Below are 16,008 nucleotides of genomic sequence, written 5' to 3' on the forward strand. Positions count from 1 at the left end.
GGTGGGTAAGGAGGGGCTTGCGATCCCTTTGTCTTAAGGTATACCCACTCTCATGATTTTAGGGTAAGTCCGAGTATGGGAATTCTTTTTTTTTTTTTTTTTTTGGTATTTTTCCAAAGTTGGAAACGGGTAGGCAGTCAGACTCCCGCATGCGCCCCCACCGGGATCCACCCGGCATGCCCAACAGGGGGCAATGCTGTGCCCATCTTGGGGCGTCGCTCTGCCACAATCGGAGCCATTCTAGCGCCTGAGGCAGAGGCCACAGAGCCATCTCAGCACCCAGGCAAACTTTGCTCCAATGAAGCCTTGGCTGCAGGAGGAGAAGAGAGAGACAGAGAGGAAGGAGAGGGGGAGGGGTGGAGAAGCAGATGGGTGCTTCTCCTGTGTGCCCTGGTCGGGAATCGAACCCGGGACTCCTGCACGCCAGGCCGACGCTCCACCACTGAGCCAACCGGCCAGGGCTGGAATTCTTGATTAAGGTACATAAACATTGTTTTCTAAGGTTTTCAGATAAATTCTATCTTTTTTGCTCTGTGTGGCAAGTGGCCCACGCACCCTTTCAGAGAATTCTAGGAATCAGCTAAACCAGGCATGGCCAACATACTGCCCGCGGGCCAGATCTGGCCCATGTAATGAATTTATGCGGCCCGTGATTAAATTTTTAATATTCTCCGCACAACGCACTGTGGAAATGAAATAAGTGGTACTTTTAAATCGTTATACATAAACTATAATATCTAACCATTGTACAATGAAAGTTAAAATCTCAGCTACTCAGCAGACGTGTCTTTGATTATTGGAAATCGAGATATTTAAGAAGATAGTGATACGCGGTAAAGAATTCTGCGTGTGACTAACCTAGGGTTAACTTCCAATAATTGGTTGAATAGATTCGCGATACTTCTTTATTTTTTAAAAAGTTCCATTATAAAGATTTACAACTTTTGTACTCGTCTGTGCAATTTTTATAAGCAATTGAAAAATGAAAAATATGGAAATTTAAAAAAAACTTGCCAAGGAATATTTAATAATCTTCAGCTCAACTTATATTTGTGAACAAACTTTGTCTTTAATGAATCTAAATAAAAGTACAAGATCAAGATTGAATGATTTACATTTGGAGGCTGTGTTAAGAATAGCTACAAGTATAGAGCCAGATATTAAAAAATAATAGGCGATGCAAAGTGCCTCAACACGTCACATTAGTTTTTTTGTTAATTTGTTGTACTAAATTACTTACATTTATTCATAAACAAATTACATAATAAAATTTTTTAACTTAAATGAATCATTTTTTGTATCTAACATTTTTTTTTTTTTTTTAGATTTTATTTATTCATTATAGAGAGGAGAGAGAGAGAGAGAGAAGGGGGGAGGAGCAGGAAGCATCAACTCCCATATGCGCCTTGACCAGGCAAGCCCAGGGTTTTGAACCGGCAACCTCAGTGTTTCCAGGTTGACGCTTTATCCACTGCGCCACCACAGGTCAGGCTCTGTATTTAACATTTTTTAATTTTAATATTTCATCCAGCCCGTGAAAAATGTTTTCTTTCTAATCTGGCCCCAGGGCAAAAACTGTTGGCCACGCCTGAGCTAAACTATGACTTATCTGACCCAGCTGCCCTGGTAAGCCAGGAAGCTCCTGCGTTCTTCTCTTTCCTTTCTCCACAGAAAGGGGGTAAGAAGCCTGACTTTTCCTCTTTAAAATGGTGTTGCTAATGCTAAGTTTTACAGTTCTTTGGTACCTTATCACAAAGGAACACAGGGAATTAACAGCTTCTCTCTCCCACATCTCCGATCTCTGCTGTGTCCCCACCTCCACACTATTGCAGGAATCAAAGGAGGACAAAAACACCCAGACAACTTGATGAAGGAAGTAGGATTTATTTTGCCTGTGGAGCAGCATGACCCCCCAAAAGAGGCAACCAAGCACTTGCTCCCCGAAGTTAGATTTTTTTTTTTTTTAATTTTATTTTTTTACAGAGACAGAGAGAGAGTCAGAGTGAGGGATAGACAGGGACGGAGAGATGAGAAGCATCAATCATTAGCCTTTTGTTGCGCATTGTGATACCTTAGTTGCTCATTGATTGCTCTCTCACATGTGCCTTCACCGTGGGCCTTCAGCAGACCAAGTAACCCCTTGCCCGAGCCAGCGACCCTGGGTCCAAGCTGGTGAATTTTTGCTCAAATCAGATGAACCCACACTCAAGCTGGCGACCTCGGGGTCTCGAACCTGGGTCCTTCAGCATCCCAGTCTGATGCTCTATCCCCTGCACCACCGCCTGGTCAGGCCCGAAGTTAGATTTTTTTTTTTTTTTTACTACATCTTCTATACCTTTTACAGAATACAGGTTTTCACGCAAGAGGCTTGTGATCTCTTTGTCTGGGTACATACATCACTCTCATGACTCAGGGATGGGAGGGTGAGTTTAGGTGGGTTCAGAGGATAAGTGTTGGAATTTTTAATTAAGTTATGTAAACATTGTCTCTTAAAGGCTTTTAACAAAAGGGGAAGAGGTTTTCAGATAAGTTCTATCTTCTTTGCTCTGTATGCAGTGGCCCCAGTCACCCTTTCAGAGAACTATAGGAAGCAGTTAATCTATAACTGGCTGACTCAGTTTCCCCTGCTGGCTCCTTCCCCTTGCATTCTTCTTGTTTCTTCCTCCTCAGGGAAGGGGGGAGCCTGCCCCTCCTTCCTCAACACAACCTGAGTCCTTCAAGCAATAATGCTGTGTGTTCTCCAGCAAGCCTAGGAAAAAATCCTCCTCCCTCAGGGCTTCCTCACACAAGCTTGCAAGTTCTGGGCCTGTAAAGCCAGGAGGCATGGCCAGGGCCACTATCACAGCAGCCTTCTGGCCCATGCAGGTTCGCATTGGATTCCCAGTCGGTAAGGAAACAATGGAGCCATAAACTGGTGGGCCATAGTCTTTAATTCTAGCTTGCACCCGGCGGGCAAGTAAAAACATACATTCTGGGCTCCAAAGCCCACTCACATTCAGTGCTCACAAAGCCACTGACTTATCCGAGTTTCCTAGAATCAAAGGTTTCTAGCTCACCAGCCTTATTCTCCTCAGTTCCCCATCTCCTTCCTTATCCCAGATACAAACTCTACACAAACTGGCATCTCACTCAGTACTCCGCCATCTTGGCTGCTTCTCCTGGCCTCCTCCACGTGACCTCCTTCTGCTCTCTGCTCTGCTCTCTCCTCTAATGATAATCTCAGGAACCAAGAGGGCAAGTTCCCGTTCTACCCCTATTGTATAGTGTAGATTCAAAACCTTTAATCCAATATACAAAACAGGGAAGTCTCTAATACAAAGTCACTTCTCTGAGGCATGATTGGATTGTACCACCCCACATCAAAAAGGGTGGGAAAGGCTTAATCCCAAAACCAAGCCCCAGGCTACAAGGATTCTGCCTGCCTTTAGCCCACCGCCAACACATTAATATCACCTGGGCAACGGCCTCCTCATGTCATCTTTAACAAAGTGAGCATAATACATTTTATCTGCCCAACAGGGCCTCCCCACCTTTGGTCACGCCACTAAATTCCAAAGCTCCTTTGCTCCCTGGGGCATTACAGCAACATCTCACTCCTGCTAACCTCACCTTCTCAACTGCACAGCTGAAAACCAGGAAGTAAACCAAAAAAGCCTATAAATGGCCCCAGTAATGGTCACTGTTAGGCAGATAAAATATATCGTATATTACACTCACTTTTTTAAAGATGGCGCTGTCCACGTGGAAGCCCGTCTCCCAGGTGATGATATTAGTTGCCCTTATGCTTGGAATGGGCGTGATTGTATTAATGTGTGTTGGGGGTGGGCTGTGGGCAGGCAGGATCCTTGTAGGCTGGGGCTTGGTTTTAGGACTAAGCCTTTCCCACCCTTTTTTTTTTTTTTTGTAGTTGGAAACGGGGAGGCAGTCAGACAGACTCCCGCATGCACCCAACGGGGATCCACCCGGCATGCCCACCAGGGGGCGATGCTCTGCCCATCTGGGGTGTTGCTCTGTTGCAACCAGAGCCACTCTAGCGCCTGAGGCCATGGAGCCATCCCCAGCGTCCTTTGCTCCAATGGAGCCTTGGCTGCTGGAAGGGAAGAGAGAGACAGAGAGGAAGGAGAGGGGGAGGGGTAGAGAAGCAGATGGGCGCTTCTCCTATGTGCCCTGGCCGGGAATCAAACCTCGGACTTCTGCATGCCAGGCCGACACTCTACCACTGAACCAACCGGCCAGGGCCTTCCCACCCTTTTTGATGTGGGGTGGACTTTGTATCAGAGACTTCCCTATTTTGTATATTGGATTAAAGGTTTGGATTTCTACACTATAAAACAGGGCAGACCAGGAACTTGCTCTCTTGGTTCCTGAGATTAGCATTAGAGAGCAGAGAACAGACCAAGATGGCAGAGTGTTGAAGGAGAAGCCAGTTTCTGCAAAGTTTGTGCAGAGAGAAGGAAGGAGGTGGGGAACAGAGGTGAATGAGACTGGTGAGCTAGAAACCTTTGATTCTAGGAAACTTGGATAAGTCAGTAGCTTTGTGAGCACTGAATGTGAGTGGGTTTTGGAGCCCGGTGTGTGTTTTTACTTCCCCGCCAGGTGCAAGCTAGGATTAAAGATGATGGCCCATCAATTTTTGGCTCCGTTGTTTCTTTACTGACTGTCCGAATCCAATGCGAACCTGCATGGGCCAGGTGGCTGTGATGGTGGCCATGTATACTGGCTGTTAACAGCCACCAACACTGGAGACTGAAGTTCAGCCTCTTTGTTTACAGAAAGCTCTTTGGCCACTTTTAGGACCTTTTCATTTTTAGAACATTTCTAAGAAGCTCTGTTGACGGGTGGCCCCATCTATTCACAGGTAACACCTGGAAACAACAGAGAGAAACTCCCTAATAAGGAGGCTTAAGCAGTTTATAAGCACAGCTTTGACTTCAGAGGTGGTAAATTACAACCCCCCCTCACCAGCCCTTAAGGCACACAGTATAAAACTTGATATTCATAGTTACACTCTGAATCATATTACTGTGACTGTCACCATCTTCCCTTTAAAGATAATTGAGGGGCCATGTAAACCAAGAATTTAGGGTTGAATTTGAACTCAATTCTCCCTATCTTTATTTTTTTTATTATTATTATTTTTTTCTTTCCATTTTTCCAAAGCTGGAAACGGGGAGGCAGTCAGACAGACTCCCGCATGCGCCCGACCGGGATCCACCTGGCATGCCCACCAGGAGGCGATGCTCTGCCCCTCTGGGGCATCGCTCTGTTGCATCCAAAGCCATTCTAGCACCTGAGGCAGAGGCCACAGAGCCATCCTCAGTGCCCGGGCCATCTTTGCTCCAATGGAGCCTTGGCTGCGGAGAGGAAGAAAGAGACAGAGAGGAAGGAGAGGGGGAGGGGTGGAGAAGCAGATGGGCGCCTCCCCTGTGTGCCCTGGCCGGGAATCGAACCCAGGACTCCTGCACGCCAAGTCGACGCTCTACTGCTGAGCCAACCGGCCGGGCCTCCCTATCTTTAAAGCCCCCTGCTTTCTTTATTTCCTTTCCGCCACTTTTACTTTTGTGACGACAAAGGGGCCACATACTAAACCTGACCAGCTCAGGGGAGGCCTGCACGGGCCTTGCAAAGTCAGAACTCTAAAGTGACCACACAGGATGGTCTGAAATTAAAACTTTCTAACTAAACGCAGTTCATGAAGACAGTCATGTCCTTTTTTTTTTTTTTTTTTTTTTTTTTTGTATTTTTCTGAAGCTGGAAACGGGGAGAGACAGTCAGACAGACTCCCGCATGCGCCCGACCGGGATCCACCCGGCACGCCCACCAGAGGCGACGCTCTGCCCACCAGGGGGCAATGCTCTGCCCCTCCGGGGCGTCGCTCTGCCGTGACCAGAGCCACTCTAGCGCCTGGGGCAGAGGCCAAGGAGCCATCCCCAGTGCCCGGGCCATCTTTGCTCCAATGGAGCCTTGGCTGCGGGAGGGGAAGAGAGAGACAGAGAGGAAGGGGGGGGGGTGGAGAAGCAAATGGGCGCTTCTCCTATGTGCCCTGGCCGGGAATCGAACTCGGGTCCCCCGCACGCCAGGCCGACGCTCTACTGCTGAGCCAACCGGCCAGGGCCCAGTCATGTCCTAGGGCAGTATTTTTCCCTAACAAAGGTCAATCTTCATCTTAACTGAGCCTTTTTCCAAGATACTATACTGATAACATACCTATAGAACAGTGGTTCTCAAGTGTGCGCCCTAGAAGATTTCCAGGTACACCCTATGGTATTCCAGAGAAATATGTGCCTGTTGGGGACCAAAAAAATCAACAGGGTTTTTGGAGTTTGGATTTTGGGGGGACAGAGGTGTGGGGAATTGGCTGTAAACTGACAGTCTGCCCAACCCCCCACCTCACTTACCTGATTAGGTTGCAAAAGGCTGTTTAGCTGTGGTGCTGGATTGTTTACACTACCCCCCATGTTCCCCAGAAAGACTGGAGGCAAGTTTCTTCTATCCTTTGTTTGGTGTCAAGTTAAGATGGTATGTATGGTGGGGGCTTTCTGCACTCAACACAATTAAGAGTAAAAAGAGAGGAATTCTTCAATGTATTGATGAGGAAATGAGATTTTGCCTTGCAAATATACGCTCAAACATTGAAAAAAGAGCCCTGGCCGGTTGGCTCAGTGGTAGAGCGTCGGCCTAGCATGTGGAGGACCCGGGTTCGATTCCCGGCCAGGGCACACAGGAGAAGCGCCCATTTGCTTCTCCACCCCTCCGCCGCGCCTTCCTCTCTGTCTCTCTCTTCCCCTCCCGCAGCCAAGGCTCCATTGGAGCAAAGATGGCCCGGGCGCTGGGGATGGCTCTGTGGCCTCTGCCTCAGGTGCTAGAGTGGCTCTGGTCGCAACATGGCGACGCCCAGAATGGGCAGAGCATCGCCCCCTGGTGGGCAGAGCGTCGCCCATGGTGGGCATGCCGGGTGGATCCTGGTCGGGCGCATGCGGGAGTCTGTCTGACTGTCTCTCCCCGTTTCCAGCTTCAGAAAAAAAAAAAAAAAAAACACATTGAAAAAATAGCTAGGACACATCAGGCTCATGTTTCTCATAAACAGAAGAATGAAAAAACTTAACACATTTGCACTGGGATCTACCGAATTTACTAAATCTTACTAAGAATGTATCTATATATATAAAAAGATAGCTTTTTTGTGTTTTTTATTTTTATTTTTTAACCCCTTTTTTTACGAATTCTTTTTTTTTTTTTTTTTTTTTGTATTTTTCTGAAGCTGGAAACAGGGAGAGACAGTTAGACAGACTCCCGCATGCACCCGACCGGGATCCACCCGGCACGCCCACCAGGGGCGACGCTCTGCCCCTCCGGGGCGTCGCTCTGCCGTGACCAGAGCCACTCTAGCGCCTGGGAGCCAAGGAAGAGGCCAAGGAGCCATCCCCAGCGCCCGGGCCATCTTTGCTCCAATGGAGCCTTGGCTGCGGGAGGTGAAGAGAGAGACAGAGAGGAAGGGGGGGAGTGGAGAAGCAAATGGACGCTTCTCCTATGTGCCCTGGCCGGGAATCGAACCCAGGTCCCCTGCACACCAGGCCGACGCTCTACCGCTGAGCCAACAGGCCTGGGCCTTTTTTACGAATTCTAAAAAGCATAACAGCCTGACCTGTGGTGGCGCAGTGGATAAAGCATCGACCTGGAAATGCTGAGGTCGCCGGTTCGAAACCCTGGGCTTGCCTGGTCAAGGCACATATGGGAGTTGATGCTTCCAGCTCCTCCCCCCTTCTCTCTCTCTCTGTCTCTCTCTCCTCTCTCTCCCTCTCTGCCTCTCTCCCTCTCTCTGTCCTCTCTAAAAATGAATAAAAATAAATAAAAAGCATAACAAAAAATGTAACATAAAAATGTTTTTTAATGTCAAAATAAATTTAATTTTGTCGTATTTATTTTGTTTAATTACTGTAAAAGCACGCTTAGACTTTATATTCTTTTTCTTTAATATTTGACTTAATTATATTTCTCAGAAATTTGTATATAGTGCGCCTACAATTATTTGCAGATGCGCAGGCATTCAAAAAGTTTGAGAACCACTGCTGTAGAATATCAAAGTAGTTTCCTTTCCCTCTCAACCCTTCAAAGCACAACCACCCCCAGATCCCCATTGTTATCATGTTAACTGTTAACTATCCTATACTCACCTCTGTAAAAGAAGTATGTGTCTATTCCTTTTACTTTTTATCCAACCCCAGAGATTTCTCAGTTTTGCCTTCTCCCGCCTCCCTAATCTATCAACAATGAATTCTACCTAACCATACTGTCCTCCCTTTTGAGTCTGATGTAGGTTGCCGGTTTGATCCTCAGTCAAGGCACATATAGACTGGTGTTCGTCTCTCTCCTTTCCTCTCTCTATAAATAAGTAAATAAATAAAAATTTAAAAGTAAAATAAGCGGTAAAGCTGCCATTTGCCAGAGCATTTTCTCATCCGGTTGAGATTTTGCTTCTTTGCAATTGTCGACAGTTGGGCTCAAACTCAGAAATTCTTGGACGTTCTCAATTTTTTTAAATTTTATTTTTCAACTACAGTTGATTTCAGACATTTACATAACTTACGAGGTGATCGGACACTTGGGTAACTTATGAGGCGGTCATCTCGATAAGCCAGGACCACCTGGCACCATCGCCAGTCATGACAATACTCACAACAGTTCGCCTCGCGCTGTGCTTCAGCCCCGTGTGGTTACACTCTAACCAGCGACCCGACCCCTTGTTTCCCCTGCACCTTGGCTGCCTCGGCTTCTGAACGTTCTTGTTTAAAAGCCGTGGAAGATGTACTTCTCAGACAACCTCAATATACCCAAATCACCCGTGTTCAGGCGCTTCGGTAACTGAAAAGTTCACCATTGAAGAAATCACGCTTGCCCGTGGCGTGAACGCAAGGAAACGAACTCCCTCCGGCGGAGCGTTAGTTTCAGGGCCCATGGCCGCGAGGGTGCGTTAGCCGACCGCCCCGGGATCCTCCAGGCAGGACGAGGAGGGCGTGGAGAAGAGGGGGTGACAAGGGGCGAAACCCACATTCATTGGGCCGCGCAGGCCTCGCCTGCACGCGCCCGCGCCTGCCCGCCCCGCCCCCGGCTGGAGCCTTCCGTGCACGCGCTCTCCACGCGGCCCCCACCCGCAGACTTCCGGCCAGCTGCCCGCCGCCCCGCCTCACAAGGGCAGGATGCAGGGGTCCGCCAATCACGGTGTGCATGTGGTCGGAGTGGGTGGGGCCTGAGAGATTCGAAAGGAGCCCCGCCCCCCTCGGAGCCGATTCCCGGGACTAAGTTGTGGGAGAGGAGCTTCTTCTTCCGCGGGAGGTGTGGCGCGGCCTGAAGTGGAAACTCAGGCTAGGCTGGCGGTGTGGCGTGGCTCTGGTGCGCGGGGAGTGGGAAGGTGGCTTGAGGAGAGGAAGAACCGGAGAACGGTGGCCGGGAGGGAGGGAGGGCGCGTAGAGCGCCCCCGGGGCGAAGAGGCCAGCTCGCAGGGGCGGAGGGCTATCCGCGGAGGGGATAGGGATGCAGGGGCGCTCTCCGCACCTTCCCCGGAGGTAACGGTAGTAAACCCTAGCAGGTGCTGCTGTTGCTCGGACCCCTGCTTTACTCCTGCCTGACACCCCCAGCCCCTGGTTGCACCCCGAGTCTAGCTGGGGGCCGTGGGCAGGATGGAGACCTGAGGAAGGGTCTGCTTTCTCTCGGTTCAGGTCTGAGCGGACCCTCCTGGATCCTCCTGCTGGCTGGAACATGGGAGATTTGCAGGAAGGTAAGGACGTCCTGGAGGGAAGGTGAGACCCTGGGACTGAGAGCTGGGTTGGGGGCTCACAACTGGTATTCACCCTTTCCTCCCCTGCAGATGTCAAGTTTATAGTGGACGAGACCTTGGACTTTGGAGGGCTGTCACCATCTGATAGGTACCAACCTCTTTCCCCTACTTGCTTTGCTTCAAGGATGCCTCTGTCTGTAACTCCTTCCTGCCGAATTCTTGGCCTCTGTGGCCTGGGCTGGTAATTGATCCAGGGTGGATTCACTGGGCCCCTCTGACACCACTGCGGGGCGAAGGGAGAAGCCGGGGTGAGAGTGCAGGGTGTTAAGAAGGCTAAGTGGATTTGCGCCATCTTCGTCCTGGCGTGATTTCCAATGTCAGTAAATGCGAAGGGCCTATTAGGCCTTCTAGAAAGAAGCAGGTGTCTCATCATCTAGAGGCCAGCACAGGCATCGGGGTTTGGGGGCATACCCCTCGCTCTGTTGTGTCCCAGTCTCTGCACAACGTCCTCTCTTCTGTGCCTGGTTTGTCTTCTGTCTCAGTCGTGACGAGGAAGATACAGCAGTGTTGGTGACTCCGGAGAAACCCCTCCGCCGAGGCCTGTCCCACCGAAGTGATCCGAACACAGCTGTCCCCACCCCCCAGGGTGTGAGGTTCAGCCTAGGCCGCCTCAGCCCGGCGAAGCTGGAGGAGATCGTCCATGAGGCCAACAGGCTGGCGGCGCAGCTGGAGCAGTGTGCCCTGCAGGAGCGGGAGCGGACCGGCGAGGGCCCGGCGCCTCGCAGGGGGAAGCCCAGCCCTCGGCGCGAGACCTTTGTGCTGAAGGACAGTCCTGTCCGAGACCTGCTGCCCACTGTGAGCCCTCTGGCTCTGAGCACCCCCTCTCCGAGCAGCCTGACACCCCGACTCCGGAGCGGCGACAGGAAGGGGCCAGTCAGGGCTCTCCGGGCAGCATCTGGAAAGAGGCCTCCCAGTGTGAAGAGGGTGAGTTTGGAGGGTCTGGGCATAGAGTGTTTTCCTCAGTGGTGAAACGGAGATCGTGAAGTTCTGCCTCATAGAATTGTTGGAATTAAATGAGGTACCGTAAGCCATGCACTGAGCACTGTGTCTGCGCCGAGCTCTGTAGCGTCTGTAGTAGGCTCTCAGTACGTGGTATTGGCGGTGATGATGATGTTACCAGCAAACTTCCACCCTGCCTTACTGGAGTCTAGGCACCTCTCCACCTCTATCCCTTTATCAGCCAGCAGAACAGATTCTTTTTCCATTCTAGTCTCTTTTTTTCTCTCTCTTTGTGTTTCAGGAGTTGCCCACTTGCAATTCGTCCCCCGCATCCAAAAGCCCAGCGTCTTCCCCTCTTGCCCGAACAACTCCTCCAGCGACCCGGGGGAAAGCTGGGCCCAGTGTGAGAGCAGCAGCGAGTGAGGACCTGGGCAGCAGAGCTGGGGGTGACTGGGAGTAGGGGGGATGTGGAACTTACCCTAAAACTCCTCCGCTCTCTGCACCAGGCCCGCCTGGCCCCGTCAGACCAGCCTTGGGCCCACAGCCTTCTACCAGCAGCTCTCAGCACCTGTCTCGGCCGCAGGGAGCAGCTGCTAAACCTTCCAGTCGACTGCCTGTTCCCTCGGCCATCCCCAAGCCTGCCAGCCGAGTGCCACTCACCGGCCGGAGTGTACCCCCCAGCAAAGGTGCCCTGGCTTCTGATTCAATGTCAACCCGGAAAGGACTTCCAAGACCAGGCGCTGCAGGGCACAGAGGTAGGGAAGAGTGGGCGTACAAAAGGAAGGCCAGGAGTAAGAATACCCCATCTGCCTGACCTGTGGTGGCGCAGTGGATAAAGTGTCGACCTGGAAATGCTGAGGTCGCCGGTTCAAAACCCTGGGCTTGCCTAATCAAGGCACATATGGGAGTTGATGTTTCCAGCTCCTCCCCACCTTCTCTCTCTCTCTCTCTCCCTCTCTGTCTTTCTCTCTCTCTTCTCTAAAAATGAATAAAAAAAAAAAAAAAAAAAAAGAATACCCGATCTTGCCCAGCTTGACTACACCCTCCCAGATCTGGTAACAACGACCTTTTCTCCATCTTCATTACACCTCTGTTTGAAAATGGTGAGACTGAGTTAAGGAGAGACTGTGGTCCTGGCCCAAGAGTCTGAGCCTTAGTTTTCAAATATCTTATGCTCTCTACCTTGAGTGAGAGGAAAGGCATTAATCCCAAACTCACTCTGCTTTCATCTAGTATTTACCTTTGTGAGAAGGTCACTTGAACTTCCTGCTAACTCATTTCTTTTGTTTACTCCCATCAAGTTCCTGTTTCCCAGAGACCGAACCTTCCTGGTGCCACTCGCAGCAGCCTGCAGCCCCCCAGGAAAGTTGCGGTCCCAGGACCCACCAGGTAAGGCTGGTTGAGATGCTGTCCCTCTGTCCCCTGTCATCTGGACTTCTGAGCTGTCAGGCACGTCAGTGCTGACCCCCGTGTGGGGAAGAGGCAGGGAGCCTGGCGGTTGGGATGTCCTGCTTCTTCCTGAGGAACTCAGGTGGATGACACGGGCTTGCGAAAGAAGGACAATAAATCAGTCCCTCCTTTCTCTCTGTAGGTAAAGAGATCAGAACAGCAAGCGAGAATTCAGTTGCAAACCACTACAGTCACTTACTGGACTCACGTCTCCTCGGCCTCCCAAGTCCTCTCACTGGGGGCAGTTCCTGATGCCTGCAGATTCTGACCCAGGGGCAGTAGGAAGAGACCCACCGGGGCTGGTGCTCCAGGGAGTCGGCTGGGGTGGATGAGGGCTGAGCTGGAGGGGACTCAGACTCTCTGGACTGAAAGATTAGGGCAAAGAGGACGCCTCCCCGCAGTAAAATGAACAGCAGACAGATGTTAGGGGAGTGGGTTGTCCTCACCCACCCCCACTCTAGTGCTCAGCCCCACGGAGTAAGGCAGTGGTTCACTGGACGTTTACAGGTGAATGGCCTCCGTGGCTCTCTAAGGACCAGCCCTCCAGAATCCCATCCTCCACTGGCTCTGGCCTATTCTGAGAAACAGGCAGATACTTGGCCTCCAGAACTTGTTTCCTGTGAATTCTGTGACTCTTAACAGGCCAGTTTATAATAAGCTTATTCCTTTGGCCTGCATCTTTCTAAAATAAAATAAGTGTATTTTTATATTTGCTGTGTATGTGAAAGGAAATTCTCTAATTTCTAATACATTTGGAATAAATGCCTGTGTAATTCCAAATACGGAGCCAGGATGGGCTTCCAGGCAGAGGAGCCTGAATAGGCCCTAGGGCCTTAGATTCTAGCTGACCGGACTGTGACTGCCCCCTTGTTGGCATTAGATGGATGGAAACAGGGATAATACACCCTTTTTCCAGGGTGTGTATGTTATTAAAAGGTCCAGATCAAGTTAAGTGTAGTTTAATTCATGAAATGTGAGGCTCTTAAGCCAGGGTCTTGGTAAATTATTTATATCCTAAAGTTGATTGTCCTTACATGTAAGAAATGGAGCCTCTTAGGAACTCCTGTGCCTTGTATGCTGTCCTTATGGGCTGAGAGGGCCCTTCAGTGGGTACCCTGGGATTCACCCTCGCTGATGGCTGCAGGCAGAAGATACCAGGACACCTCAAGATCTACCTTACTTCATTAGAATTGTTCTCATCTCTGCTGGTCTTGAGGGCTGGCACCAGGATGTATAATCCCCTGCAGTGCCTAGTGTGGTGCTTTGTCTGTGGCAGAGAATTGCATTCATTTGCTGAAAAAATTATGAGGGCAAGATTTACAGCAGATTTTTTTTTTTAAACTAGTGAGGGCAGTTTTTCCCTTTTTTTAAAAAATTTATTTTTATTTATTCATTTTAGAAAGGAGAGAGGAGAGAGAGACAGAGAGAGAGAAGGAGGGAGGAGCAGGAAGCATCAACTCCCATATGTGCCTTGACCAGGCAAGCCCAGGGTTTCTAACCAGCGACCTCAGCATTTCCAGGTCGACGCTTTATCCACTGCGCCACCACAGGTCAGGCTCTTACAGCAGATTTAACTAAGGGTCTCCCTCTTCTCGCAGCCTTTACCTTTGCAACCAGAACCAACTTAATTCCTTGTCAGTTTTGAGAGACTGTCTCTCCTTGAAGGCCAGGCCCTGACTTAAGGAAGCCAGCAGGCAGCTGGGCAAAGGGTGTGGCTGCCAGCAGGTGCCCCCCTCCCCAGGTTTATATGCCCTTAAGCACACTGCTTTGGTACCGAAATGCCCTTCCTCCTCTGTTCCCAGGCCAGGGGCCCTCCACTGCTTTCTTTTCTTTTCTTTTTTTTTTTTTTTTTTTTTTTTGTGGCAGGGACAGAGTCAGAGAAAGGGACAGATAGGGTCAGACAGACAGGAAGGGAGAGATGAGAAACATCAATTCTTCGTTGCGATTCCTTAGTTGTTCATTGATTGCTTTCTCATATGTGCCTTGCCCACCCGGGGACCACAGCAGACCGAGTGACCCCTTGCTCAAGCCAGCGACCTTGCACTTAAGCTGGTGGGCTTTTGCTCAACCCAGATGAACCTGCACTCAAGCTGGTGACCTTGGGGTCTCGAACCTGGGTCCTCCAGGTCCCAGTCTGACACTCTATCCACTGTGCCACCGCCTGGTCAGGCCACTGCTTTCTTTTTCCATGGCTGATCTTCACACATTCGCCTAGATCACAGGGACAGCTGCCTAGACATTCCCCTTTCTCTGAGCCTCTCGCAGCAACTCTTGCAGCCCTGGGACTCCAGGAATTGGGGTGGGGGAGGAGGCATGCAGACACACTGAGGATTTGGCTCTGGAGAAATTTGGCAGAGGTTCGAACATCTCAGGTTTGTCTCCCAGCTGCGTCCTGCCCTGGAGTCAAGTGAGCCAGCCTGTTGGTGGGTGCCCACTTGACAGAAGCACTGGAAGGTTGGCAAACCTAGGTACTTAGGTGTGGCCAGCAGATGGCAGGTGTGGCCTGGGTGTGGGCCAGGCCCTGGTGGATCCTTAGAAGCTAAAGGAGCAGCAGAGGCCCTGGCCGGTTGGCTCAGTGGTAGAGCGTCGGCCTGGCGTGCAGAAGTCCCGGGTTCGATTCCCGGCCAGGGCATACAGGAGAAGCGCCCATCTGCTTCTCCACCCCTCCCCCTCTCCTTCCTCTCTGTCTCTCTCTTCCCCTCCCGCAGCCGAGGCTCCATTGGAGCAAAGATGGCCCGGGCGCTGGGGATGGCTCCTTGGCCTCTGCCCCAGGCGCTAGAGTGGCTCTGTTCGCGACAGAGCGACGCCTCGGAGGGGCAGAGCATCGCCCCCTGGTGGGCGTACCGGGTGGAACCTGGTCGGGCGCATGCAGGAGTCTGTCTGACTGTCTCTCCCCATTTCCAGCTTCAGAAAAAAAAAAAAAAGAGCAGCAGACCTATGTACTGTTGCCACCTGGTGGCCGGGGAGGATGAGGCATGTTTCTTTGACCCTCTTGGTCAGTCCTGAGTTTTGTACCCACCTCCACCCCCACCCGTTCCAAACCTGCTTAAGCAACAAGCAGCAGGCAGTGCCGGCTAGGAAGGCCTGTCTGCCACAGCAGTCCTTGTTCAGCTACCTGTTGACTTCCTTCCCTTCGGCCGACATTTTTCTCGTCCTGCATCCACCCCTGCCCCCACCCAGTAGCGACAAGGGAAGCTGGCATTTATTGGCCTCTTACTTGCTATGCACTGTGAACTGTGTTAACTCATCTAATTCTCATAAAAGCTCAATTAGGCAGATGCTGTTACCATTTTGCAGGCAGAGAAACTAAGGCCCAGAGCGATGCAGTCACTCAGTACAGTTCCTGGGTTTGTGTTCTTTTTTTTTTTTTTTTTGCATTTTTCTGAAGCTGGAAACAGGGAGAGACAGACTCCCGCATGCGCCCGACCGGGATCCACCCGGCACGCCCACCAGGGGGCGATGCTCTGCCCATCCTGGGCGTCGCCATGTTGCGACCAGACCCACTCTAGCGCCTGAGGCAGAGGCCACAGAGCCATCCCCAGCGCCCGGGCCATCTTTGCTCCAATGGAGCCTTGGCTGCGGGAGGGAAGAGAGAGACAGAGAGGAAAGCGCGGCGGAGGGGTGGAGAAGCAAATGGGTGCTTCTCCTGTGTGCCCTGGCCGGGAATCATACCCAGGTCCTCCGCACGCTAGGCTGACGCTCTACCACTGAGCCAACCGGCCAGGGCTGGGTTTGTGTTCTTAATCGCTACCTCAGTTGCCCCATGTTAACTCCCTACCTAGTTT

The 16,008-nt window shown here is 51.0% G+C and overlaps 1 protein-coding gene across 3 annotated transcripts; it reads left to right on the forward strand.

The window, feature by feature from the left end:
• The first annotated feature begins 9,261 nt into the window (after window positions 1-9,261).
• On the forward strand, window positions 9,262-13,059 carry PSRC1 (proline and serine rich coiled-coil 1). 3 transcript variants are annotated; one of them, XM_066247446.1, is made up of 8 exons: window positions 9,262-9,390; window positions 9,717-9,775; window positions 9,866-9,923; window positions 10,318-10,759; window positions 11,076-11,177; window positions 11,281-11,529; window positions 12,076-12,163; window positions 12,366-13,059. In XM_066247446.1, the coding sequence occupies exons 2-8, from the start codon at window positions 9,757-9,759 to the stop codon at window positions 12,473-12,475; spliced, it is 1,068 nt and encodes a 355-aa protein (XP_066103543.1). In that variant the 5' UTR covers window positions 9,262-9,390; window positions 9,717-9,756; the 3' UTR covers window positions 12,476-13,059. The 3 variants fall into 3 exon arrangements, with proteins under 3 accessions (XP_066103543.1, XP_066103544.1, XP_066103545.1); XM_066247447.1 differs by having other exon boundaries at window positions 11,076-11,193; window positions 12,366-13,057; XM_066247448.1 differs by lacking the exon at window positions 12,366-13,059 and having other exon boundaries at window positions 11,076-11,193; window positions 12,076-12,167.
• Window positions 13,060-16,008: the final 2,949 nt, after the last annotated feature.

The sequence above is a fragment of the Saccopteryx bilineata genome, chromosome 11 (genome assembly GCF_036850765.1).
Source record: "Saccopteryx bilineata isolate mSacBil1 chromosome 11, mSacBil1_pri_phased_curated, whole genome shotgun sequence".
Taxonomy (NCBI): Eukaryota; Metazoa; Chordata; class Mammalia; order Chiroptera; family Emballonuridae; genus Saccopteryx; species Saccopteryx bilineata.